Here is a 26,927-nt window from a genome sequence, read left to right as displayed (position 1 = left end):
TTTACTATTCATTACTGTTCATCTATGAACAGTAAGTTATAGCCGCTTTTAAGTATAGGCCAGATATATATATATATATATATATTTATACCCACTTCCCCCTCCTTCAAACTCCACATTAAGAGCACGGCTCATCTGCTTGCAAAGTCCATACTTTGCAGTACCTTTGTTGCAGCACCATGTTTTTCCATGACTTGCTCAATTCACAATGTTTTTCGAGAGGAAAATAAAGTTGCAGATTGGTTAGTCAAGCATGAGGCCTCTAGTAGTGATTTAGTTTTTTCCCACTTGATGGAGACTCCCCAAATTTTGTGTGGCCTTATTCGCATGGACTACCCTGGGATGCCTTCGCTTCGTATTATTTAGTCTTGTTTTTGTCTTATGCTTGTGGTCTTGTTGTTTCTTGTTTTTATTTCTTTTGGTTTGGTTTTCTTTTGGCATGTTGGGTTCAGTTTGTACCCCAGATGCTTGATTTGTAATCACGGTTTTCTTTCGCCACAAATGAGGGTTATTAATAAAATTGGAGAAGGACCACTGTTGGACAGATGACCCTAACTCCTTAAAAAAAAAAAAAAAAAAAAACAATACTTATTTTAGTTTGCAAGCTTGTATTTTCCAACTTCTCTATACCTTTCTTCCCAGTGATCCTCGCTTTACTCACATTCATCCTCTATTACTTGAACTCCATCTCCAACCCCTCCAACACCACCCTCCCTCCAGGCCCTCTCTCTGTCCCAATCTTTGGGAACTGGCTCCAAGTAGGCAATGATCTAAACCACTGCCTTCTGGCCACCATGGCTCAAACCTATGGCCCTGTATTCCTACTCAAACTTGGCTCTAAAAACTTAGCCGTGGTGACCAACCCTGAGCTGGCCAACCAAGTCCTCCACACACGAGGCGTCAAATTCGGTTCCCGCCCACGTAACGTCGTCTTGGATATTTTCACAGGTAATGGACAAGACATGGTATTCACGATCTATGGTGATCATTGGCGCCAGATATGCCGCATCATGACAGTGCCATTTTTCACTAATAAAGTTGTGCACCAATATAGTGATATGTGGGAGGAAGAGATGGATTTAGTTGTTCATGACTTGAAGAAAGATGAGAGTGAAAACTAAATGAATTGTTATCAGAAAACGGCTGCAATTGAAGTTGTACAATGTCATGTACCGGATGATGTTTGATGCCAAGTTTGAGTCACAAGAGGACCCATTGTTCATTGAGGCAACCCGGTTTCACTCTGAAAGGAGTCGGTTGGCTTAGAGTTTTGAGTATAATTATGGAGATTTTATTCCTTTGCTTAGACCATTTTTTGGGGGATACTTGAACAGGTGCAGATATTTGCACAGTAGAAGGCTGGCATTTTTCAACAACTATTTTGTCGAGAAAAGAAGGTAATCTCATTTTGTTCCCTGGTTTTGTTCTTTTCTACTAATTACTGCTAAGTTCAATATTGTAACAGATTATCAGAACTCAACAGTATTTTCCATTGCTAAGATTTCTTCTTTATTCTTATGTGTTAATAGAAAAATTATGGTTGCCAATGGAGAGAAGCATGAAATAAGTTGTGCCATCGATCACATCATAGATGCTCAGATGAAAGGAGAAATCAGTGAAGAAAATGTGCTATACATAGTGGAGAACATCAATGTTGCAGCAATAGAAACAACATTGTGGTCCATGGAGTGGGCCATAGCTGAGCGGGTAAACAATCTGACCGTTCAACTCAAGATCCGGAATGAAATCTCGACCGGATGGGTTGTGACAGAATCTAACCTTCACGAACTGCCATATCTCCAGGCCACAGTAAAAGAAACACTAAGGTTGCACACCCCAATTCCTTTGTTTGTACCCCATATGAATCTTGAAGAAGCAAAGCTATGGGGTTATACCATTCCTAAAGAGTCCAAGGTAGTGGTCAATTCCTGGTGGCTGGCAAACAACCCTGCATGGTGGAAAAATCCTGAGGAATTCCGGCCTGAAAGGTTCTATGAAGAAGAATGTGGCACAGACACTGTGGCTGGCGGAAAAGTCGATTTCCGATACTTGCCATTCGGAATGGGTAGGAGGAGTTGCCCAGGTATCATACTTGCATTGCCAATTTTAGGCCTTATCATTGCCAAATGTTTTGAGATGAGGGCAGAAGCATGGAATAGAGAAGATAAATGTGAGTGAAAAAGGGGGACAGTTCAGCTTGCACATTGCAAACCATTCCACAGTCATCTTCAATCCGGTGACGGCACGGGACGAACAGCCAAAGATTCAAAGGCTAGGGCAGTGCTATTTCCATTGTTGTTTTGATTACTTTCACCATATTATTGTCATTCATTCCCAGTCCTCTGTGAGTAAACAAGGGCATGCACTCAAGAGATGAAAGGACGAGGACCATATGATACACATGTAAATCTCACTTGATTGAAATAGAGAGAGAGTAACATTAGTTTCAAAGATAACCTGGAACTGCAGCGCGCTCCGGTTAGTTCTGTTTTACTCAAGAGTTTGCATTCAATTTTTAAGGAAATGTTTGTAATTAATTCATTACTTCGGTATTCTACATATTTCTCATGCTCCAGGTGCCAAATAGAACCTAAAAGTAAAATGTTTCCTCAAACCCTATGTTCTTCAAAATTCCAACAGATTATTAAGGCAGGCATACATTGTGCTGAAAACAAGCATTATAAATGACCATGGGAAGGAAAAAAGAAAAACCGGAGAGGCAAAGTTACCTAATGACAGAAAAAGATAAAATGTGAAAACTGTTGATATTGTTTAATACAATGTGGATTGAAAATTGATTGAAAAAAAAAAAACAACTATAAGAGAAAGCTTGTTACAAGGAACTCAATTCAATTAAAAACAAATAAGAAAGAGAGGGAAGAAAAACCAAAGTCAACTAGCTGCCCAGCCTACCCTAGCAGGATACCCCCACATGCTGATCTGGCATTTGCTAAGGTCAACGCATCTTCATCCCCAGTGATGCATGTACTAAAACAGTACATAATGGCCTGCAGGAAGATAAGTTATAGATACAGGGAATTGGCAAACATTATACCTCGGCGAAGGCTTTCACTAGCAGCTGCAAATTTGTTTTCTAAATCAACTTCTCCTACAGCATTAGCAGCAGCACGCAACTGAAAAAAGGAGAGGCAATCACAAGTACAGAGCATTATATCAGAAACTTACAATTCCAGCATCAAATCATTTATTTAGACACAAACAAGAAACCGTTGGGGAAATATGGCCAAGCACGTGTGTGCATGCGCGCACCTGTTTAAAGAAACTGAAATTCACATTTTATGCAAGATCTAAATAGCACTAATTTCATACTACATGTTAAACAAACGGTTTCAAGAGAGTCACCAAGCTAGCTAAAAAATCTAACAACCCAAACAAACCACTGTCATTTGGGCAAACCCATGGGAGGTCAAAATGGGACAACACACTAGCTATTCCTTATAAATGTGAGAAACAAGTGCAAAGAGTTCACCTAAGAAAAGAGTTCACCAAACAAATAAAATGATGGGATTCTCACTTTGAAACTCTCATAAACTTATATCCTCTTCCATGCTCCACAAGTTGAGCTTATCAGACAATTCCATTTAATTTTGTGTTTGATTTTCAGTTTTACACATCCTCCATCCCTTGCATGCTATTTGCCTCTGTTAAACCTTGCTAGTTATCATATTTTTCTTTCTTATTTGCACATACTAATATTCATGTGCCAAATGCAACATCACTGACTGATGCAAGATCAAACTCAACACCAAAAATGAAAGAATGACATCATACTGATTGATCAATTTACCTGATTCAAAAACTCATCAAGCCTTCTAGCACTTCTAATAATACTACCCTCAAAAACATCTGTCATCTCGATAACCTCCGCAAAATTTGCTCCCTAAAGAAGAATAGAAGCATAATGGCTCAGTACCAAACTAGCAAACAGTGGAAGAGAAGCGAAAGCAGAAAGAAGAGGGATAAGATGTACATTTTTTTTTTTTTTTTTTTTTTGGGGGGGGGGGAGAGGTTGCTTAAAAGAAACAAACTTAAAGAAATTTTTTTTGATAAGTGACAAACTTAAAGAAATTAATTGATTTGATATTGCAGCTATTGTTTGGTCTTCTATTTAACCTTGCTTTTTGTTTTTTCCCTGTTTCAAGTAAATAACATTTTTTTATTGGCACTAGCTGTCCAAAAACAAACTCCCGACTAATCCAATGGGTGCACAGGCTCCGGTAAGAAGTTTCTTGCAAGTGCACATCAGGTAATTCAAGGGAAAACTCCCCGTAAAACATATTCTACAAGTCTTGACACACCCTTAACGATATATACAGCCACCCCTAGAATTTTAAATTTGCACACGATTTTGAGTAATAAAATTTATTCTACAACTCTAGCATACCCACATGTTTTTCAGGAATAAGAGGCTAGCGGTGTTGTTCCAATGTAATAGACAAATTCTATAATTCTAAAGTACCCACATGAAACACTCGATAGAGGCAAGACCTACATCCTTTTGAAATAAATGACAATCAAATGTTATGTCAGTTATGATAGTAACATAACCTGTGCCATATTTATTTTTAGTCTATATAGGGTAACTTTCATGATTAAGTTATGAAGTTTATCTTGAAAAAGTTTCCAAGGTGAGTCCCAAATATTTCCTAAGAGGGTTTTTATGTTTAGGCACTCTTGAAAATTGCAAAGCCGACATGGCACTTATTAGTAGATCCACAAATAGACTCTACATATTAGCAATACCGATCTTGTAGGTTTGGGATGTTTGAACATTCAAATTAGTAGTTACCTTGAAATGAGTCTAGTTTATTTTACTTTTGATCATTTCATACCTGTTATTATGTCAACAAGAACCGGCTTGGTTGTTTGACCACAACGTTTTGTTAGAACTAATAATATACTGATTATATCTATATATATATATATGAACATCAAACAGCAACTCCAGAAATGCGAATATAGACTGACCTTTGACCAGCAATAAATTACATCCATCAAGTACGGCCTTACAGTTGATTCCACATACTCTTCCACATTTATCTCCAGTTTGCATTCATATTGAATCTACAACATAGATAACAATTATATATAAATATTCAATTGCCAAATTAAATTTGTGAACAGGAAAAAAAAAGAGCTAAATAATTAAACACCTCCGCTATTCTTCTTGCACTTTCTTGAAGTTGTTGTAATGGTCTGGCAAGCTCAGTTCGCAGTTGTATCTGCTCACTAGATTTGTCTCCTGGTATAAAGCAACTTGCAAGAGCCGCAATTTGGTGATGATCAAGATCATTGAATGTACCTGATCAAGAAAGAAACAAACACTCAGAATTCATGATCATATCAAGGCTACATGATAATCTTAATTTATGGGCAGCAATGGAAAGTGTGGATGAAGAAGAGTTTTTTTAACTTTAACCAACAACTACACGAAGTTTCAACTTTTAAAAATACTGTTTATGCTTTACATGCAACTGTTACTGCCTTTTAAGATGTTGTATGTGATAAACATATCTTCCTTCGGCTGTTGACCAACAAAAAGTTTTCCTTTGGGACCAACAAGGCATACGCTGCACTAGGGTAGAAGCTATTTTCCCTATAGGCATCCTCGCTCCCCCAGCTTCCTCCTTTCCCTCACCTATCTTCCCAAAAATCACCAACCCCTAACCCTCCCCCAACCCCGCCCTTCACCTCTCTCCTACCCCAACCCTATCTGAAAATCACTGCCCCCTACACCCTAATCCTCCCTTATACTGCTCCCTGATGAAAATCTAAAGTGCAGTTGAGCATGACATTTCCGGCAATGAGAGAGCTCTGCTATTGCTGTGTTCAAGTGCTGCTACGAGTGTTTGCTCAGTTTTCCTCCCAAGTTGCTTTTGTGTGAACTGCGCTACTGGGGTTTTGTATGAACTGAAGCTGCAGTTGTTATCTGTTCTTGGGTTCAATCCCCTAGTTGTTTCAAACTGGGCTGCTGCTATGTGTTGGTTTGCTAGTAGTTGTCTTTTTCTTTTCTTTTTTTCGGATCAGTAAATAAGAATTTTATTAAAAATAGGCGAAGATAAGTACACGGAACATATACAAGAGCCACACCTATGCATGACTATCCAAAAATAGAAGAAAATCATGTACATTCATGCCATTAAAGTCTATTACAATCGACCAATAGAATAAAGTATGAAGAAAAAAAAGTTCTAATCTTGTCCATTGTCCGTTCACGATCCTCAAAACTCCGACCATTCCTCTCCATCTATATGGACCACCATGTGCAGATCGGTATCCTCTTCCATATAGCTACAATTGAGAGTTACCTGGAATGCCTTGCCAGCGGGCCAAAAAGTCAACAACCCTTCTAGCAAAGATATCATTCCATAAGCTCATGGCTACATCACAATGCGCTCTTGCTGCCATCGAAGATGGGCAGTCCAATTCAGCCAAGAAGAGCCATTCAACCAAATATAAGGGGAAGGGAATTAAAGTAACTTGTTCGGCAAATTATGAAGGAAGTGCGAGTTGTGGTGGGACGAAAGGTAGGGCAAAATCGGTGGTTTTAAGAAGCTCAAAATAGTCTCGAGGAAGTAAAGGGGTTGAACGAGTTAGAGAAGCGCACCAAAGTACGAAATTAGCTTCGTAGCTGATAATTGGAGTTGTATGTTTACATACAAGAGACAAAACCGGAATTCATCTCCCGTAACATCATATGGAGTTTGTGGAATTGTTGTCATGTGGGGTGGTCGTATCAACCTTCTAAGGGGGCTTCGGTAGGCATCTTAGTAATGTGGGATAAAAGGGTGGTGGAAAAGACGAATGAGTGTGGGGGGTAATATACAGTGGCAAGAATGTGGAAGATAGTTATCAATGGTCCTTTGCCGGTGTTTATGGTCCCAATACTAATACCGAGAGAAGAGGCACGTGGGAAGAATTAATTGGTCTTTGTAGCTTATGGAGCCTTCCTTGGTGTATTGGGAGAGATTTTAATGTTGCTTCCCAAGCAAACAATTAGGAGGTCCTAGCTCTAGCTCAACAATGACAGACTTTTCTGACTTTATTTATGAGCAAGATCTTCTAGACGTTACTCTAATGGGTGGCACTCACATGGTCCAGTAATAGAGAACATCCAGCTTGGTCAAGACTTGATAGATTCCTCATTTCGCCCGATTGGGAAGCACATTTTCCGGATCTAATCCAAAAACGGCTTCCAAGGTTATGTTCTGATCACTTCCCTATTCTCATTGATTGTGGAGATATCCAGGGAGGTAAAAGATGTTTTAGGTTTGAGAACATGTGGCTGAAATCAGAAGGCTTCGTTGAGCAAGATAGACAATGGTGGTCATCCTATCTCATACAAGGCAACCCAAGTTATGTGCTGGCTTGTAAGCTAAAGGTTCTCAAGGAAGACTTGAAGAAGTGGAATGAGCAGATTTTTGGGAATGTAGAACACCAAAAAAATGTACCTCTTCAAAGAATTACAGGGTTTGGAGGACGTGGAGGAGGAGAGGGGGCTTTCAAAAGAAGAAAAGGCTCACAAAAAGCAAGTCACCTTTGGATATTGAAAGGATGGCTTTAATTGAAGAGATTTCATGGAGACAAAAATCTAGGGCTTAATGTTAAAAAAAAAAGGGGATAAATGCACCAAGTTCTTCCATCGCATGGCTAATTCACATAGAAGTTGTTGCTGTGATCATTGTTACATATCTGATCTTGCTTCAAACTTGGTCACACTGCTGTGGTCACTGTTGTGCTGCAGGGGTAATTATGTTTCCAATTCTATTATTGAACTTTTACTCATAAAAAAATTCTATTATTGAGTTTTTGCTCCCTAGTTTTTTTCCTCTTCTTATCTGATGCTATTTTCACTGACTGATTCTTCTGTGCGTGCAGTCAGTCAACTTCCCCGCGGCAGTTCCAACTATACCAGGCAATTACCAGGTTGCTGTTGTATTTAGTTTGCTCTCTGGTTGCTGCTGCATCTGATGAGTTTTAGCCGTTCTATCTGACAAAACATGATGGCTGTGCTACTGGGATTTCTTTTTAAATGTAGAATGTCTATTGAGTTGTTTAGCTCCTTTCTGGCTGCTATGATACCTGCTGCAGCATTGGGTGTTTCTAGTTGTAGAGAGGGATGTTTCAGTTGTGTTTTTTATGTTGGAAAATATTATCGAGATTTTCTTTTTGGTCTCCACCAAACACCTAAAGTAAGTTATTTCCTCCCAAAATATTTTTGACAAAAAAAAGTTTTCTTATTTTCCTCATTTAACGACAAAACAAACACAGCCTTAAAACTTCAGGCTGAAAGACAAAGACACGTGTACTTTTTCCTTCTTATGAGCCCCCAGTTCGGCGAAATCAGTCTTGATCTTATAGCATGTGCTAACTTCAGTTTGGCCAGCCAGTCCAACCTAACCTCACTAATATTAAGCATGAAGTAATAGAAGATTTTAAGGACCACAAAAAGAACAGTGCATGTACCATTAAACATCAGTTCAGTGACAAGGAGCTCATCGCCTGTGTCTATCAAGCAGGCTGCCCGTCCCTTCAACTGGACAACACCATCAGCATCAATATGACCAAGCCTTTTCAAGACCCGTGAACGGTTCTTAAGTTCATCACGGAATTTTTGAAGCTGCGAAATTGATGAGAGACAAAAACAATAGATGACATGAGCTGATTGACCAAGTGGGAAGATTAGAAGACATCTTTGAACATTAACAACTATCAATACGCAAGCCTGCATGATTTTCCTTACTCTTTTGTAACATGAGCATATTCTCCACATGCTAAGGGAAAATATTTCAAAGAAGCATCGAAGAAACGCAATACCTGGGAATCACGCATTTTCGACTTAAGTTGTTGAATTTCATGGTTCACTTCTGCTTTCCTCAGGAAACTTCTCATCTGTTGCACATCTTGGGACTATTTTTGCCCAATGAAATAGTTAAACAAAGTCCTTACGGAAAAGAAAAATATAAGGCAGCATGCTGCCTTCAAAAACTTGATGGAACAATAGAATAGTGGAGTTATTTAGAAAAATAGGATGAACCTTCTGCAGTGGATGTGCATATAACTTCTGTTCAAGTTCCTCAATTTGGTTCACCAACTCCACAATTTCCGGATCTTTAATGCCCATGTCCTGCATTTCAAAATTAGAATTTGGAAATAGCAGAACCCATCTAGTTTCATTACATTGTCCCAGATTCCATCGAAATAAAATCTCAATACGTATATAATAAATTAAATATATATATATATACACACTATAAGCTAAACTGAAAATTACAGTGAAATTGGAAAGAGCCAAGAATGAGCGTACATGGAGAAAATCTATTAAATACTAGCTAAGCAAATGATCTAAACAAACATAACATTTGAGAGGTACTAACTCAACTATAAACTAACTTATCAAAAAATATCGACTACGAAACAACTAGAAATTATGAACCAACTTATCAAAAAATATCGACTATGAAACAACTAGAAATTCCGTTATGCACATGTAAATAAGATGTGACTCCAAATGGAGCTAATAAGAACAAATTTAGATGCAGCTAGATCAAGAAAAATCAGATTTTTGCCTAAATTAGTACCAAAAAAATCAGATAAACAAAAAATGTTGATTAAATGCTATTTTAATTTCTGAGTTGAGGGCAATTCGCTCTCAATATTCATCACTGGTTATCGTACCACCTCAAGGTCATGAACATAGGAACCATGGTAACAAAGTGATACATGACATCCTAGAGCCCATATGTACCAAAACAACTACACACACCAGCCACGTCATAAGATCAGCATACAGCTAATAGTTACCTCCACAGGATTAAGCTTAGGAAGGCCTTGGGGAAAACGTGTTTTCAGCTCCTGTATGGCAAGCAATATACTTTGCCTCGCTTCCAATGGCCGGAGATCAGAAGGAATGGATACCATCAGTTTGCTTAGAGCAGAAATTAAGGGCAATTGAACAGGTACCTAGAGTTAATAGAAATAGATATTAAAATCCCAAACGATCATTTCATAGAGTTGCACAAATAACTATACTGAACCACAACTAGAATTATAGATACCACTGCTGCACATCTCAACTCACCACATGCATTTCACCCTTTTCTCCAGGATGAGGTGGGCATGGCTTTGGCCGTGAACCATTCTCACTTGAACCTGGTGAGCAATGAAGTAAAGTATCTACTATATATCCAACCCCACGTGATGACAATGCACCTACCCCAGCGGAGGGCTTTTTCATAACATTAACCACAACCCCCCAACCCCAATCTGTTCCACCTTCCCTTATCTTGACCTGAAATCAGAAAAGCGCTTCCAAGCAAATACAAGAGCTTAAATGTACCATGGACTATTATAAGATGAAGCCACACATAGCCTAAGACAGTCTATGCACTAAAAAACAGAAAGAACTAAACTAAAGATAATTACAAGAAAATATGCACAGAAAAAAAAATGACAACTAAATTATTAATAATTTGTGGTGGATACCTTCCAGAAAAGATATATTTTCAGCTCGTTCTTTCTATAAGGCCCTCACCCAACCGCAAAATAATCACTTTCCATGAAGAAGAATTTGGAAAAATAAGGCCCTCCTAGGGCGGCATTTTTTGCATGGACTGCGTCTCTGGGAAAGATTCTGACGATAGATAATCTAAGGAAACGAGGGGTGATAGTGGTGGAATGGTGTTGTATGTGTAAACAAAGTGGTGAGACTGTAGACCATCTTTTACTACATTGCAAGATTGCTAGAGCGTTATGGATAGACATTCAGATGGCTAGAGCTAGCCTGGGTAATATACATGCGACAATGGTCGAACTTCTGGCATGTTGGTCGAACCTGGGGGGTATTCCACAAATCTCAGCTGTGTGGAAGATGATTCCTATCTTTATTCTTTGGTGCATTTGGCAGGAACGAAATGACCAGACGTTTGAAGATAGGGAGCGTGGAGGAGATTAGATCGGTTTTTGTTTGAACTTTATTTTCTTGGGCCAAAGCTGTAGATTTTAATGGCCTTGATTTTCATGACTTTCTTATTTCTATTTTTTCTTCCTAAATAGGTGTTATCTCTTGTATACTCCTTGTGTACTTGGGCTATACCTGTTCTTATTAATATATTATAATCATTTACCTATCAAAAAAAATTATTTATTAACTTACATACTGACAAAAAAAGTACAAAAAAAAAAAAAAAGAAGTAACAAAATCAAAATTTGCCTTAAAAAGCAGTTCTGTTCAGGAAAACACTGCTAGGATTGGTCAAGTAACCCAAAAACACCCAGGCCATTAAAACATTTTTTATAAGAAAACAGAAAAGATAGCCAATATGCCACATTATCACATACCAGCCGACCAGGACGAAGATGGTACAGAACCCTTTCAGGCCTGGTTATTTCAGCCATCAACTTCTTCTCAAGTTGGGCTATATCTAGTTTTAGCTTATGATATTCAGCAACTTCAGCCTACAGAAAAACAAATATATATATATATATATAAATATATACAATTGAAACAAACATTAGAAAAAAAAAAAACATTGAAGGATTGAGTGACAAGTTACCTCTCCTGAAGCATCAAGCACCACAGCTTCCTGCTCCAACTTCGAAACTTTTTTCCCTATATCAGGTAAGGCCTATGCAGAAGAAAAAAACTGTAACGAACAAACATTATGCAGCAGTAATGATAAAAATGAAATAAAGGTTTTAGCAAAACCTTCTCGTGCTGAAATTGATGGAATGAATTCCTGATTACATGCTCAGCAGTAAACTGGCCTTCGGCACGACTCATTAAATTCAAAATTGAGTAGTAGCTCAGCCTGAAAGTACTAACTAGTGGTGCAGGTTTGCCCAAAACCATGTCCTTGAGTGAGTTCATCTCCATCTGTAAAAAATAAGCAGACACCATTGATTTGATGAAACCAAAGACCAAATTGTCTTCTCACTCATTTTTTAAAATCCAACAAGAGACTATGAAAAGAATCAGAAAACATCACAAATTGAAAGAGTTTATGAAATGAGAATTATGAAAGTTTTGGAGGATCTAAAGAGTTTGCATGCATATAATCATGTAATACAAAGAGCGAGAACTAGCCACAAAATCACCTGCTCATCAACCATTATAATACAAATACCACGCTCATCTTTGCCACGGCGCCCAGCCCTCCCACTCATCTACAATATCATTGAAAACTATTATACAAGTGTGTAAGCAGTCTCCAGATCCCAAAAAATGAAATCTTCAATCACCTGTATATATTCACCAGAACCAATGTAACGATGACTATCACCATCCCACTTCTTGACAGCTGTGAAAACAACAGTTTTTGCTGGCATGTTTAATCCCATGGCAAACTGTCACAAAGGAAGTTATTAAAAAGTTAATCAATCTGCATTTTAGATATAGACCGAGGCAACTATAAAACTGATTTTGAAACAAAGCAAGCAGGGGGAAGAGGGGTAATAAACAAATGCTTGGAGAAAGTCTTACTGTTTCTGTAGCAAAAAGGGCCTTTACAAGGCCTTCCTGGAAAAGAATCTCCACCAATTCCTTGATAACAGGAAGAAGACCAGAATGATGAACAGCAATACCTCGCTGAAGTAGTGGCAACATCAACTCAATAGCAGGTAAGTTTCTGTCTTCCTCATTCAAGCAGAGAATTGCATTACGAAAAACCTCTTCCACAGTATCCTTTTCCTCTTGATTATTAAAATCAAGCTTTGACATGGACATCGCATGTTGTTCACATTCCCTTCTACTGAAGCTGAAGATGATCACCGGTTGGAATTTCCGTTCCATAATCATCTGAAATTCAGCAAAACAGCAATTCAAGTACTAAGCAAGGGTATTCAAGATGCATGGTTATGCAATATAAAACCAGAGACAACATTTGTGACTTTACAACTTACAATATGAAGTAAACCTGGAGATCTGCTTGCCTAAAATTATAATTGCTAGGTCATGAACATAAAGACCCCAGCTTGAAATAAACAATGGTAAGTGTTGGCAATCTAGATATGTCAACACAATGGACTCATAAACTATTGCAAGGCAATCAAACTTCTGAGGGCACCACTTAGAAGCACAGAAAAAATTTACTGATGCTTCTAATCTTCATAACATCACAACAGACAGCAAAGGTGTTGATACTAGATCCTGTACAACCTACGAAAATTTTGTATCCCAAAAGTCCTTTAAGAGGCCCTTTACAAGCATGGGTCAAAAAGGCTATGAACTAAAACATTCTGTAACCAGGACCCCCATTCTAAAATATAGTCAAATTAATTATCAAACAACTGTTTATATTTAAAAAGCAAATTGCACCTAAACTCTCATTCTCATAAAAAAATTGCACCCAAAGCCTCATTCTCACCAGCGTTCCTTCCATTTGTCCCATTAACACTTCTTGCTCGAATCCAAAGGGGAAATATTTGAAAGAATAAACAAAGAATGGATCACAGCATCAAAATTTGGACCACCTGGTCCGAAAGTATAAAAACAAACAAATTTAGCACTTGAAACTGCAAGCCTCACCTTCACAATTTTGTATATGTCAGAACCACCAGAAGCATTCCCACCTCTTGCAATCCTCCCACCTGCTTTCCCATTAGAGCCCTTGTTAACATCAAGTTTCTGTTTTGAGAAAGTGTCCTGCAGCTTCACAAAATTGTCCTCCCTGAATTGCTCATTCTCATCGACCACAAGATACAAACCATTTCCACCCATGGGAAAAACGTAATGCTGCAGAGGAGTCGGTCGGAAATCAGTGTACACCACATGACATGGCTGTTTGTGCAAATAACAGATCCACTCAGCAAACTCAGTGGCATTCGACATTGTTGCTGACAGAAATACCATTTTAATAGCAGGCGGCAAAAAAATAATACTCTCTTCCCAAACAACCCCTCTTTCACGATCCTTCATATAATGGATTTCATCAAATATGACCCATGCGACTTCCTTTAAAACCTCTGATCCCCTATAAAGCATTCCCCTAAGAATCTCAGTTGTCATGACCAAACAACTAGCATTAGGTGACAGAGTAACATCACCTGTCATCAACCCCACATCTTTAAACTCCTGACTAAGCTCCCTGTATTTCTGATTGCTCAAAGCTTTCAATGGTGAAGTATATATAACCCTTTGCTTCTCTCTAAAAGCCATTGCTATCGCATACTCAGCAACTGCAGTTTTACCGGCTGAAGTATGCGCTGACACCAGAACTGACTCATTCCGTTCTAAGCATGCCACAGATACCTGCTGAAATGGGTCCAGCGTAAAAGGATATGTTTTCGCTGTCTTGCCATTATATATGGGATTTGAGAGGGTTCCATGACTCGATTCATCCTTGGTTGAAGTGTATCCACTTGGAACTGCAACCTCGTGCACACATGTGCGCATCAAATTGCTTTTATTTTGGAGAGAAGCTTGATTAGGTGTCCTTGTAACCTCTGATTCTTTGGGTTCTCTTTGTCGATTCACAACAGACTCAGGATTTATGGTTTCAGTGACCTCTGAATCTTCAGGTTCTCTCTGTCGTTTCGGAGCAGATCCTTGATTATGGATTTCTGCAACCTTCGATTCTTCAGGTTCAGGTTCAGGTTCTTTTCGTTTCCCTAGGGATGGAGATTCTTCCATAGTGAAAAATCAAACCTACTTCTCTTCTCAAACTCACTTCAACCTGGCTTAAACTCAGTTTTAAGTTTTTTGAGCCCTTAAATTAAATATTGAAGATTTTTATCTGTTACACAAATCACAAAACAATAAATTGGAAAAGGTTCATATTGAATACAGTGAACTAACGCCTTAGTCCGGATTCCAGAATTTTTCATTCATAAAAGAAAGCCTGCATCGACACATACAGGAAAAACTTATTTGAAAGTAATCATACTTTGCTAACATTGAATATGGAAAAGCAGCAATTCTTCTCTTCTTTCCTTTTTCCTTCATTTCTTAGTTACCAAACAGTCTTATGTTTGAAGTACATACAGTTTTTAACAACATAAGAAATGCATATATCAAACAAGCGCATATATATAATACGTAGAAGAGGAAAAGAGAAAGGGGAAATTAGGGTTTTTCATTGAAGGGAAGCAGCATACCTGCAACGGCCACAATGAACCTGAAATGCCGAAATTAAATTGCGGGATTATGCAATACTACAAAATATCCGTTCGTTGGGCTGAGCGGAAAATATATTTGATCGTTGCAATTACTGGGTTCAGGCCCATATATTTTGTCGGCGCAATATTTCCCTCCAAACTATTGATAAAAAGATAAATGATATTTGAGTGTAAGTAATCATTTTAAAATTTAAAATGAATAAATATAAAATTTATATAAATAAAATTAATTTTTTAATAATAAACTTCATTCTTTTTTAAAATTACTATACAATATTTATGTATTCTACAATTATATATAGTATTACTTTTATAAAATTTCAAAGTCTACATTTTTTTTAGACATGAGTGTGCATCAAGTATATAACATGTCCATGTTTTTTAAAAGAGGACTCTTACGTCTAGAAATAAATTATATAAAAATAATCTCATAAACTGACGTAATTTCATCTAATTCATTAGATTTATTTTACAATAAAAATAATTTTATAATCTAACAAAACACGTCAAGTCACGTCAATTTATAAGATTAATTTTGTGTAATCTATTTATAACTAGAGTATTTTCTTTTTTAAAAAAATGCAGGTTAAACAATTTTTAGTCCCCTTTATTAAAAAAGTATGTGTTTCTCTCATGACGGAGAGACATAGCAATTTTATCTTGGATAGTGCTACGTCTACTCATGTTTGGGTCCCGAGATGTGTAATCTTCTTTTTTTTTTTTTTTTTGGCATTTTTACATACATTTTTTTAATTCCCTTAAAAAATTTTAAAGAAAAATTCATAGTATTATTAAAAAATATATCATTAACCATTAAGTAAGAAAAAAAACTATCGATTTTCCTTTTTATCTTTTAGAAAAATTATATAGTATAATTTGATTTATATTTATATAGTATAATTTAATTTTAAAGATAAATTTTAAAGTTTGAATTTTACAAATCAGATTTTACTATTTAAGTAATGTAGATTGTATTTTTTACATACTAATTTAAGAATAAAATAACTATTTTTTTTTAGGAGTGATACTAATTGCATGGGCCAAAAACGGGAGTCAAAAAGGAATAGGCTAGGCCGAAGTTTTCTTTTTGTCCTATTCCTTTCTTACTCCATCCTTTTGTCACTGCTCCAACCAGGTCCCATTTTCTTTTCAAGTATTGCTAGGAATGTGTTTTAAATACACAAGTTTCCTATAAGTTTTTTGTAAAAAAGTTTATCTCATTAAAAAAAAAAAAAAAAAAAAGTAAGTTTTTCACATTTTTTTATAATGGAATCCATTTTTTTACAAAAAAACATGTGTAAAACTTGTACATATAGGACTTATATATATATATATCATTATTCTTTTCTTAAATGGGTTTAAAGAAGCCAATTTGGCTGTTGGATGAAAACTTTGTCTCAACCAAGATTGGTTACATATTACGGGCTGGTTTGAATTCAGAGATAAGATGAGATGGTTTTAAATGAAAGATAAAAGTTGAATAATTTTTAATATTATTATTGTTTCGAAATTTAAAAAAGTTGAATTATTTATTATATTTTATGTAAAAATTTAAAAAAATTATAATGACGAGATGAGATGAGATAAAATATTTTTTAAATCTAAACAGGGCCTACATTTCTGCAGTAAATTCATGTATGTTCTTAGGATGTACTTTTTAAGAAACAATGCTTATGGTTTATGTCCAAAGGACAATTTTCCTCCCAACCAAGTTGAAAGAAACAACCTCTTTAAAGAACTGTTGTAGGTTCTTTAGTTATTTGAGAAACAAATGTTTTTCTTTTTTGAAGAAATGGACACGTGACAATTTTTTAACTTTCACTTTTAAAAATATATGCACGTCACATACTCAATGGACACTTATCATTTTTATACATTGTTTGAAGAAATGTTTCTCCAATTCAATTTAGAAGAGAACTCTATCAACCAAATATGGTGATATGTCCCGCCATTATCAACTTAGAGCATTGGTATTGGCTTCATCAAAAACCTAACTAAATATAAAATATGATAAATTTCATCAAAAGAGAGCTGCATTGGATTAGCCAAAGAGATAAATGTAAAACTTTGAGCTACAGTAAATGTATAGGTTTCTTCAAATTTAAAGAGCTACTGTTAACTCATCAAATCTATTTTTTATTCACTTTTAATCTCTAATGGTCTTTTTTATTCACGTTTAATCTCTAACTGTCTTGTAATAATAATATAAGAATCAAATTAAATTATTAATTAACATATGATTATTGTAATTATAAAATATAAAAAAAAAAATATTATTATTAAAAAAATAATATTATATTATTATTTTGATGAATTCAATAACTAATTGAATGTGTAGTTATGGATGATAAAATTTTAGATATATGAAAAACACGTACTTTTCATCAAAATTTGAAGATAAATTTGATGAATTCAATGCTAATACTCTTAGTGATTAAATGTACCAATCAATAAGTACAGTATACAAGCAGTTCAATCAACTTTTGAAAAAGAGTAATGATAGACTTACAACTCTTTTTTACAACTTTACAATCGTATGTTAAATTAAGAGTATTTATGTAAAATTATGTTACTTTTATAAGTTATTTTACAAAAATATCCCTCATTTGACATATAGTAGTATAAAAATTGTAAAATAAATTATAATTGTATCATTTTCCTTTGAAAAAAGACTTGAGATTTCAAACTCATCTCCTACCTTACATTGGGCTTACAGTAGAAAAATAAATAATATAATAGGATAGTAAATACAGTCGTCTTAACATATCATCTTTTCATCATCTCTTGATCTCAAGAAAGGTATCCGAGCCGGCCAAGTGGCCGGAGTACCTTACCTTTCGGGTTTGGTTAAGTTGATAACCACCATATCCAAACTTCTGTCTAGACTTTTCCAAACCAATGTTTTAATATTTCAAGTTCATCATTCATCCAGTAGATAGTTGTGGTTTGGCATGTGCACAAAAACTGCACAAGTACATATATTTCACAACTGGGAATTTTATACCAAGCAAATCTATTTTTTTTTATAAGTTATACCAAGCAAATCTATTCTCTCAACCATAACACCTCCTAGTAGCTACTGAAATTCATGTATTAAGCAACATCATTGACGGATTGAAGAACTATACACTCGAACTAGGTCTTACAATTACATCCTTTTTGCTTTCTACATGGCACCTGAAGTGGGAGAACTACAAACACTAAATTGAATGGGCAAAACAATGTAGAATTGATCTCAAGACAGCACATATGGAAGATCTAAGGCACATTCCAAACTGGATTGTTCACAAGTCTGGAAATACACATTCATGGAATATTATTCATACCGTGAGAAAAGCTTCTCTCTCCATTTCTCACCCTCTGCATCGCACTTCCAGTAACAGTGCCAAGATACAAGGAAATATCCACTCCAATTACCCAAGGATCACTTCTCGGTGGGCCTGCACCTGGAAAATCCAGTTGTTGCATACAATTAATACATGCCATATGGAAACCCATGAACGTGTTACTAGAAAGAGTATTAAGTTCCCAACCCGGAAGACGAATCGTTAGCAATTAAGACTAAATTAAGCAATTCCACCATCAGAGCTGCTGCAGGCTTGATTCGGAGGAATGCCGCTTCCAAAATCTCCATCCAAGCTCATTTGCTGGACTTCTTGAGGGGACAGGATTTTGATGCAGCGAACACAGTTAACAAATTCCCTGAAATACCCAGAAACAGAAAAGGTAAGAGACAGGCTACTATGCTGACAAATTTTATGGTTTCACAAGTCTGGTAAATGTTATCCAACAATGTGTGACCAATTTTAACAACGCTCCAATTCTTCTGGTGGTGGATGTTCCACATCACAAGTGGTTTTCCATGGAAAACGCATTCCTTAGATCAATGAACCTTAACACACTTTGTAAGAAAGCATTATACGAGCCAGAAAACTTTGCTTCCCACTCCTCTCAGGTAGATTTCAAATGTAAAATATGCACCCGATATGTGGCCTATACGGCATTATAAGACCAATTTTGAACCAAAGGCCTAGCCACTTTCTTTCCAGCAGGAAAGCCTACAAATGTGTGTGGTGGTGCATATGCACATAAAAACTGTGATCTGCAACCAGATAAGGACTGAAGAACATACTCCCAAGGGTCATCTCCCAATAAGAGAACATCATTCTCATGATCTACATAGACAAATTTCCAGCCAATTCGCTGTCTATCCTCCAGCTGTCCCTCTATGCCAAACATTCGAGCAAGACCCAGTTTAAGCGCACCATAATCTACATAACGGGTGATATCAATGGACCTCCCCACAGCTCCACGTTTGTACACCTTCAAAATAGGATTTACCAAGTCAAAATCCAAGGTAAGTATGAAAAATCACACATATAGAATTAGTGCCAGATGCTGAAAGGTTTTATTTAAAGCACCAAACCTTGGTATATGTCCGCATTCGCTGGAACTGCGGTGGCGGGGCCCAAGGACCTCTGTTCATGAAGCTGCTATCATTTATTGTGGAATCAATTGAGTTGAATGTCATTTCTGGAACTCCAAAAGACTGAGAAACCATCGAGGATGAAAGGTCCTGCTGAGCATCTTTAGAGTTTTCATAGTTCACAAGCATGCCTCCTGAAGTGACATCATTATGGAAATCCTTTCCAAACCCATCCATGCCTTTAGATAATAAAGGATCAGGATTCAAGGGTATGCCCAATTGGCCATCAATAGGCTCATAAGGAGCATTACTCCTGGGATCTGCCTGAATTTCCCCATGCTGACTGGTGTCTCTGAACAACAATGATTGTGGATTGAAAGATATCGAGTTGTTATTCTGGTGCAAATGGACATCATTCTGTGAAAGGCAAACTGAAGTCGTCGAAGATGATGTGTCCAAGTAATCTGTCTGGCCAGCTGCACCATTGAGGTATGTTTGTGAAGTGAAAAATCCTTGATTGTGATTCTTAGAGACACTCAATGAAGGCTTTACATTTGGTTTCTGCTGCAAATCTTTAACAGAGCTAGCATTAGATGACACAGTTTCCAATGCACTTTGACTAATAATTGTGGCAGCAGACTGAGCCATGTCCTCCCCCATTGTTGTACTTCGTTGGAGCCTGCCATTCATCACTGGTTGAACCACATTAGAGCAGTTGTTCGTGGAAGGTGAAGTTGAACAAGATGGAACATCATCAGTAATTGCAGACTGCCCTGCTACAGCAGCTGCTGTCACTAAACTGCTAGCAACCACAGATAGCTGATTGGAAGATGAGGGAAGGCCCACATGCCCCGATATTTCAGGCAGAATGCCAGATTGCTGGTGTTGAAGCTTTGGCTGCTGGGGCGGCTGAGAGAGACGAATATTTGTGTGGCTGTTATTCTTTATCATCTGATGTCGGATAGTGTTAGACTGAGGAAGCGAGGTTGAGGTTGCTTGAGGGAGCTCCAGTATTTGGGTAGGTGTCATAGACCTAGAGAAGCTCTGGGACATATCTAACTGCTGCCTCTGAGGATCTTGGAGTTGTGTTAGTTGAGCCGGCTGTTGCAGGGTCGACTGTTGTGCTAGAATCGATTGCTGCTGTTGCTGAAGTTTCTGTAAAAGTTGAATCTGAATCTGACTATCAGACATCTGTAATTGTTGGTTTACCTGGTCAGGCAGATGAGGTTGAATAAGGTTTTGCTGTTGGTTCTGACCCATACTCTGTGGTTGGTGCTGTTGCTGTGGGTTCTGAGAAATATTTCTATGAGACTGATGGTTTTGAGTCAATGGCTGTTGCTGAAGGATATTGTTAGTTTGAACAAGAGACTGAGGCTGCAGAATTTGGGTCTGAACTTGACTTGATGGAAGAGTTTGATTAACCATATTTTGCCTAGATTGTTGAGCAATATCACCCAGCTGTTGCTGTGGTTGAATGATGGATCCTAATGGGTTCAATGTTGATGGTAGCTTTGGGAGTTGATCAAACTGTTGTGCTTGCTGAGGTAACCTCGGGGAAGTGAACTGCATGTTGTTTGACTGAGGTATTTGTGGTGCTGACAAGCCTAACTGACGGGAAAGATCTGCTGCTCCATTAAGACTTTGCAGAACTGGTCCAGGCATGGAATGAATGTAATTTGGCTGTATCGAGTTAGACAGGCAAGGGTTTTGTTGCATATTCATCCACTGGACTAAACTTAGGCCAGAAGGAGCCTGCGGATCCTTCATGCAGATATCATCACCCAGCCAAGGCATTGTCCTTCTGAATAAGGCATCAAACTCAGAGGATTCATCATCTGCAATAATACTAAGGTAAGTCAAATGTCCTCTCACCAAAATTGAATATAGCCGTCTTTTTACTTTCTGCCTTGGCAAGAGTAATTAAAAAATGGTGTACAACCAAGTCACAGAAAGAACGAGAAGCCTCTTTGAGATTTCAATCATCAGCATAAGGCATTTCACACGATCAACTTTCAAAAGGCAACTCAAAAGCTACCTTTGAAGGCCAACAAACACTGACCAAGACAGAACAAAAAGAAAATCTATCCCATGAGATATTCATGTTTTATTGGATAATTGAGTCAGATGACACCTTCAACTACTAGAGGAAAATTAATTGCACTAATGCAAATATCCTCAGCAACAAATGACCTAGGTGCCATACAAGCAATAATCATTTTCTGGATTTATGAACAAAATGACATAGAAAAATAATAGAGATTAAAATTTAAACAATTGCTGCTGACAAGATTTAAGGTTGCCACAGAACATTTTGTACCTGGCATTCCTGGCTGCCTTGGACGCTTTGATCTGAAGTATGGAGGGGGGCAGATAAAAAATGGAGCAGTTACCGGTTCAATTTCCCAGATTGAGACCCGGTTACGTCTTTCCCCAGCTGTTGACTCATCCCAACCAACCTGTTAAAGAATATGCGAGTGATTAACATGGTAATCTGCACTATCGATAGTGAGGATATGCCTACTGAAATAGCAAAGACATCCCAGAATTTCCACCTGCAAATTACGCCACTGTGAGTTCTTCCATCTAAGAGGGTCAAGATCACTAATACCTGTGACTGTACCCATATACCTGCAGAAGAAACACTTTTTTCTTAAAGACCAAAACCTTTGAAAAGTTCAATTATCCCAAACAAACTTCTTCAGATCTAAGAATGCCATTGCCCTTCTCATTTCTCAATAAACTAGATCAGCTATTCAATAATCGTGGTTAGAGTTAAATATAAATAAAGAACCAATTAAAAAGAAGCCAATCTTGTCTTCTTCCGTCAAGCCTCCATCAGCATTCCACAATATGAACTTTGAGCACAATTTTCACAAGCATTGATGCAATACTATTATGATATTATCAACATTCTGAGCAAGAATAACAATTCAAATACAACTACCTTCTTGTTCCTGACTCTTCTGTTTCAAACATCATTCGAAAGCGCATGCCAGGTGATATTTGGTTGCTATATACAGCCTTGTAGTACTTGGCTAAAGGGATGACAAACTCTGATGGACTTGCCCTGCATATACAAAGGATATTTCCGTTTGATTCCTAGGTATGGAGAAATTAATTCATTTGACCTACAACTAAGCTTATGCACTCAAAATCTAATAAAAAATGTAAGGAACACGTATCACTGAAAATATTAGAAATAGGAAAATGAAAGAAATTGACCTCGGATTATAAAACACGGTGAATGGGCTATTATTCGCCGCCGCATGGGCTGCTGCTGCTAGAATCCCTATATGCATACTATCACTTGACAATACTGACGATGATAGATTGGTGGGTTGCCTGTTAGCCCGTCTAATGCCCAAAAGAAGCTGCTGCTTTTCGTCCCTGCTTACAAGCATTAAATACCATACAGTTAATACAGGGGTATTTGTTTATTTGAAAAGTTTGGATCAGACTAGATTTTGGACCCTGAACCACATGTAAAATTTCAAACTCCTAAAAACAATCGTAATTTTCAATTTAGTGTAGAAGGTTTCTAAAAAGTCAAAATGATACCCTCACTATCACTTAGAGTTACCCTACAAAAAGTAATTGCAGGTATAAAACAAAAAGACATTTTATGCACACACATCCTTCTAATGCTTAAATGAAACTAATCTCACAAAAAACAAAACACTCAGATACATGTGAATCCAATATTTAAAAAAGTCCAGTAAGTAAAAAACATTAAGGACCCCAACACCCTGAATTAGCAAGAAGATATAACTTAAAAAGCCATGTCCGCTTTATTCAAATGTGCACATAAAAGTTTGTGGATGAAATTGAAATCTAACACATGCATATAAGTGATGTATTAAGAAGTATACTTAGAGACTTATATAAAATACATTATGTTATCAGCAACTCCAAAAAAAAAAGTCTGGAAAGTCCCAATTCGTGAAAATTACCTAATGAATAAAACAGAGTCACCAGCCAAAAGCCTCTTTCCGCTAACAAATAGGCTCCATCCAGTTGTAAGCAAGTGACGTTTTGGTTGTCCTGGTACAAGGGAAAGCAGGAGTTGGCCAGATATGTTTATAAAGGAACAATAGAAAACATGATAATTACAGGTAAAGATTATATGTTGCTATGCTTGGGAAATGAATTCTAAAGTGGAATTCAAAGTCGGGATTTGTGAATTGATTAGAAAGAAAGTTACTTCAGAGAAAAATTTGAAATTTTGATCTTGGGAGTTTTAAGCTTTCAAATCCCAAGTTTTGGTTCAACTGTAAAATTGTTCAGATGGAAAAGAACATACCACGGTAGATATGGCGGAAAGTCCATAAATTATCATGCAAATCCCGGGCCACTAGTTCTTGAGCAGGTGGTTGCATATTGAAATCCTATACAGAAGCAAGAGCAAGATGAAAATTTGAATAAACCCACAAAACCGTTGGAATCAAGCATATTGCTTACAAGAGGAGGAAAAATTTTCTCTGCAGCACGGCGTGGCACCGAGAAACCTCCATGGGTACTTGTATCACTTGCTGTCAATGTTTTACAGAAAAACTCTGGTTGGGGCTTATTTGTCTTGAGTGCGAGATCTGATCTCAATAACGCATCCTTGTCAAACTGCATATGAAGCTTGATAGATTCAAAATGGGTTGCTAATTTGGGACAAGCTAAGTTCAAATTCAGAAGTCCCTAAAGATTGAGTAATGTATAGTTTTTCTGTAGCTTAGGAATAACCAAATTCACAAAGCATAAGTTACCATGTGACTTAACAACATCAACAGTTTTGGGACAGAATAAAGATGCTAGTCATTTTGGTGTCGAGTCCAACTTATAAAAAAATGGTGTCAAGTCCTTACAGAATGATAAGGCTGGAGTGTCATCTGAGCATATACTTCATCTGTTTCTGGATCCGCCTAAGAATTCAAGCACAAAAAAATGGACAAGCTTAGTAATGAAATCAATATGTTTGGAAGGAAAAAGCCAGCGAATGTCAGCCATACATGCAAGGTGACATTGTGAAGGAGGCATAGTAGCTTTGAAGGTAAATTAGGGTAGTTTGGGATCTGTGCATCCACATCCTTCTTCATAGAAGCTGCAACCTGAAACCAGGATTGTCACTTTCAAGTCAGGACTCTGAAAGGAGAATATAACATAAAGTACACAGTTCTTTTCATCGTACAATCATAAAAGAAACTGCATGCCTGTAGTTCAACAAAAATTTCAAGCCAATGAAATACCTATATTCCATGTTTTTTTTTACTTAGTTCAATGGCTAAAATACACTAGGGTAAGAATTTTACAAACTATGATGAAACAAACTACTGGAGTGCATAAGTAGCAATAATAATGATATAATTATTTTGACAGTAATAAAAGAATAAAATACATATAGTTCACGCGAAATAAAATGGATGTATAAAGTAAGCTCATAACTGCACCACACTAACACAATCTTGGTACTTAAAATGAAAGGCTTGCATAATTACAAGAAAAAAAAATGCATCATCTCACCCTATAAGGTAAAACGATATTTACCTACCAAACTCCCACTTTAGCAAAATCCGAAAGGACTTATCTTTTTTCCCTTTCACATAGACTTTCTTCATTGATTTCACCAACCCGCTTTATTCATTAATTTCACCAAACCACTTTATTTTGTAAAAATACGAGCAGACATAAATCTCCGCACATATCTATAGATAAGCAATAGATACAAAATAAGAAATGAAAAGAAACAAGAAATAAACAAAAAGAAAAAGAAAATCAGACAGTATAATTAGAGATAGAGACTAATACAATTCAGACAAGCAGAAACAAAGGAGTAGAAGTGAAGGTTAAGCAGAGACGCACCAACACGGCGCACAATATCTGATACTACCGACCTGTTCACTGTGACCTTGAGGGAAGTAGACCACGTGGGTCCCAGCCGGCGGCAGGTTCACCAGCGGCCCGGCGCACGCTTGCCATAGCTCCGGGTTTATGGTCTTCTTGTCTCCTCCTGCACCACGTTTCACCCTCTTATTCTTCAGAGAATACTCCATCATATCATTAATTCTTATCTACCCATAAAGCACGTTTGTTTCTCCAGAAACAGAAATGGAAAATTTGGAATTTTGCAAATAGAGTAGAAGCAGTAATAGGAGATTCTCTTTTTAAATTACAAAGTTCGATTTTCTCGGAGACATTGGCAAATTACAAAGTCCGTACTAAACATGCGCGTACATAACCGAAGAAGAAGATAAAGACAAAAGGGAAAAAAATAAGCGCAAAATCCATATTTTCTGATCCACCGATTCGTCCAATGCTCTATCACTCGTAGAGAGAGACAAACAGAGAAGAGTGGACATATAGATATAAACAGAGACAAAGAGCCTTAACCTTCGCAGGGAGTGGACGCTGCCGTGACGGAGCCGGCTCCGGCATTCGCCGGCGTCTTCATTGTGTTCTCCGGCGAATATTACAAAATGAAAAAACTATTGGCCAGGTAATTTCAACGGTCCATTTCTGTCTGGTGAATCCAAGCTCGGTTAAGTTCAGAAAAGCAACAAAATCCAAAGCTTAGTAGTAGTAGTAGAGCAAACTTTTGACTTTCCCAGCTGACGAGCTCAGATCAGCTCAGGGAAGGACCAGAAAGCGACTTTCTGAGAATATCCGGGGACCAAAAAAAACGAACAAAAAGTAAAGGAAAGGAAAAGATTCCGGCCACCTCGCCGGAAAGTGGGAGTAGACCGACCGGCCGACAAGGGAGGGAACGAGGAAGGAAAAAAGGGTTAGGATTTGTTTGCTGAGTTCCTCAAAGACCAGACCAAATGCTGAAGCTCTGCCCCCTATCTTCCCCTACAACACCCAGACATCTCCCCTCTCTATTCTTCTTCTTCTCCCCTCTATCTCTCTCCTCTCCCAGGATTAGTGCTTTTTCTGTCCTTTCTCTCTCTTTATGTCTCTCTATGACCTTTGTAATGCAAATTCTAACACTTTTTTTTCAATAAATTCCACCGCAAATTTTTTTTTTATCCTTTTTCTTTTCTTTTTCAGATTTGTTTTCTTGGGTTTTTATCATAAATTTTATGTCTTCTCTAATAAAAAATAATATTCTCTGAAAAAAAAAAGTGTCTCAATCCAAATAAAAGGCTCAATTAAAGGCTATTGTTTTTTTTTTATATAAGTTTTGAAAAATTATTCTAATCAATCATTATTTACTATCTCATATTTTACAATACATTCTATAAAAATCATCTTCATATCTTATGAGAAAAAAGATTATAAGTATTAACTTTAAGAATGAATAGTAACTGATACGTAGAATTTCTTTCATACTTTTTCAATAATTAATTAATTTTCATTTTTAAAATGTCCCTCCTGTTTCTTT

General features: G+C 37.1%; 2 protein-coding genes and 1 pseudogene across 4 annotated transcripts; 1 reads left to right on the top strand and 2 right to left on the bottom strand.

Moving 5' to 3' along the window:
- The first annotated feature begins 327 nt into the window (after positions 1-327).
- LOC108990707 lies at positions 328-2,377 on the top strand (annotated as a pseudogene).
- A 325-nt stretch (positions 2,378-2,702) lies between these two features.
- Positions 2,703-15,178, bottom strand: LOC108990711 (DExH-box ATP-dependent RNA helicase DExH10). 3 transcript variants are annotated; one of them, XM_018964753.2, is made up of 17 exons: positions 15,115-15,178; positions 13,547-14,753; positions 12,503-12,817; positions 12,262-12,366; positions 12,118-12,186; positions 11,729-11,896; positions 11,577-11,648; positions 11,362-11,478; positions 10,103-10,312; positions 9,826-9,984; positions 9,059-9,148; positions 8,839-8,931; positions 8,488-8,641; positions 5,175-5,323; positions 4,990-5,085; positions 3,809-3,901; positions 2,703-3,134 (listed from the first exon to the last, which is right to left on the bottom strand). In XM_018964753.2, exons 2-17 carry the CDS (start codon positions 14,648-14,650, stop codon positions 3,024-3,026), a joined length of 3,105 nt encoding a protein of 1,034 aa, XP_018820298.1. In that variant the 5' UTR covers positions 14,651-14,753; positions 15,115-15,178; the 3' UTR covers positions 2,703-3,023. The 3 variants fall into 3 exon arrangements, with proteins under 3 accessions (XP_018820298.1, XP_018820297.1, XP_018820296.1); XM_018964752.2 differs by having other exon boundaries at positions 13,547-14,858; positions 15,115-15,165; XM_018964751.2 differs by lacking the exon at positions 15,115-15,178 and having other exon boundaries at positions 13,547-15,062.
- Positions 15,179-18,138: 2,960 nt separating this feature from the next.
- Positions 18,139-26,489, bottom strand: LOC108990708 (auxin response factor 19-like). The gene is made up of 15 exons (XM_018964748.2): positions 25,937-26,489; positions 25,441-25,556; positions 24,559-24,657; positions 24,415-24,471; positions 24,020-24,175; positions 23,862-23,946; positions 23,512-23,602; positions 22,784-22,948; positions 22,506-22,628; positions 22,114-22,189; positions 21,879-22,017; positions 19,562-21,396; positions 19,268-19,458; positions 18,669-18,837; positions 18,139-18,581 (listed from the first exon to the last, which is right to left on the bottom strand). The coding sequence occupies exons 1-14, from the start codon at positions 25,995-25,997 to the stop codon at positions 18,702-18,704; spliced, it is 3,330 nt and encodes a 1,109-aa protein (XP_018820293.1). The 5' UTR covers positions 25,998-26,489; the 3' UTR covers positions 18,139-18,581; positions 18,669-18,701.
- Between the last annotated feature and the right edge of the window lie 438 nt (positions 26,490-26,927).

The sequence above is a fragment of the Juglans regia genome, chromosome 6 (genome assembly GCF_001411555.2).
Source record: "Juglans regia cultivar Chandler chromosome 6, Walnut 2.0, whole genome shotgun sequence".
NCBI lineage: Eukaryota > Viridiplantae > Streptophyta > Magnoliopsida > Fagales > Juglandaceae > Juglans > Juglans regia.
Note: the sequence above shows the minus strand (reverse complement) of the source record. Positions and strands in the feature narration are given on the sequence as shown.

Excerpts from the sequence above, each read along its gene's own strand:
- LOC108990711 (XM_018964753.2), bottom strand. The coding sequence starts at position 14,650 with ATGGAAGAATCTCCATCCCTAGGGAAACGAAAAGAACCTGAACCTGAA. Across the intron at positions 10,313-11,361 it reads ATCTTCGTCCTGGTCGGCTG|GTCAAGATAAGGGAAGGTGG; the intron begins GTATGTGATAAT and ends TTCTGATTTCAG. Across the intron at positions 5,324-8,487 it reads CACTGAACTGATGTTTAATG|GTACATTCAATGATCTTGAT; the intron begins GTACATGCACTG and ends TTTCTTGATCAG.
- LOC108990708 (XM_018964748.2), bottom strand. The coding sequence starts at position 25,997 with ATGAAGACGCCGGCGAATGCCGGAGCCGGCTCCGTCACGGCAGCGTCC. Across the intron at positions 24,658-25,440 it reads CTCAAGGTCACAGTGAACAG|GTTGCAGCTTCTATGAAGAA; the intron begins GTCGGTAGTATC and ends TCCTGGTTTCAG. Across the intron at positions 24,176-24,414 it reads CACTCCAGCCTTATCATTCT|TTTGACAAGGATGCGTTATT; the intron begins GTAAGGACTTGA and ends CTTCATATGCAG.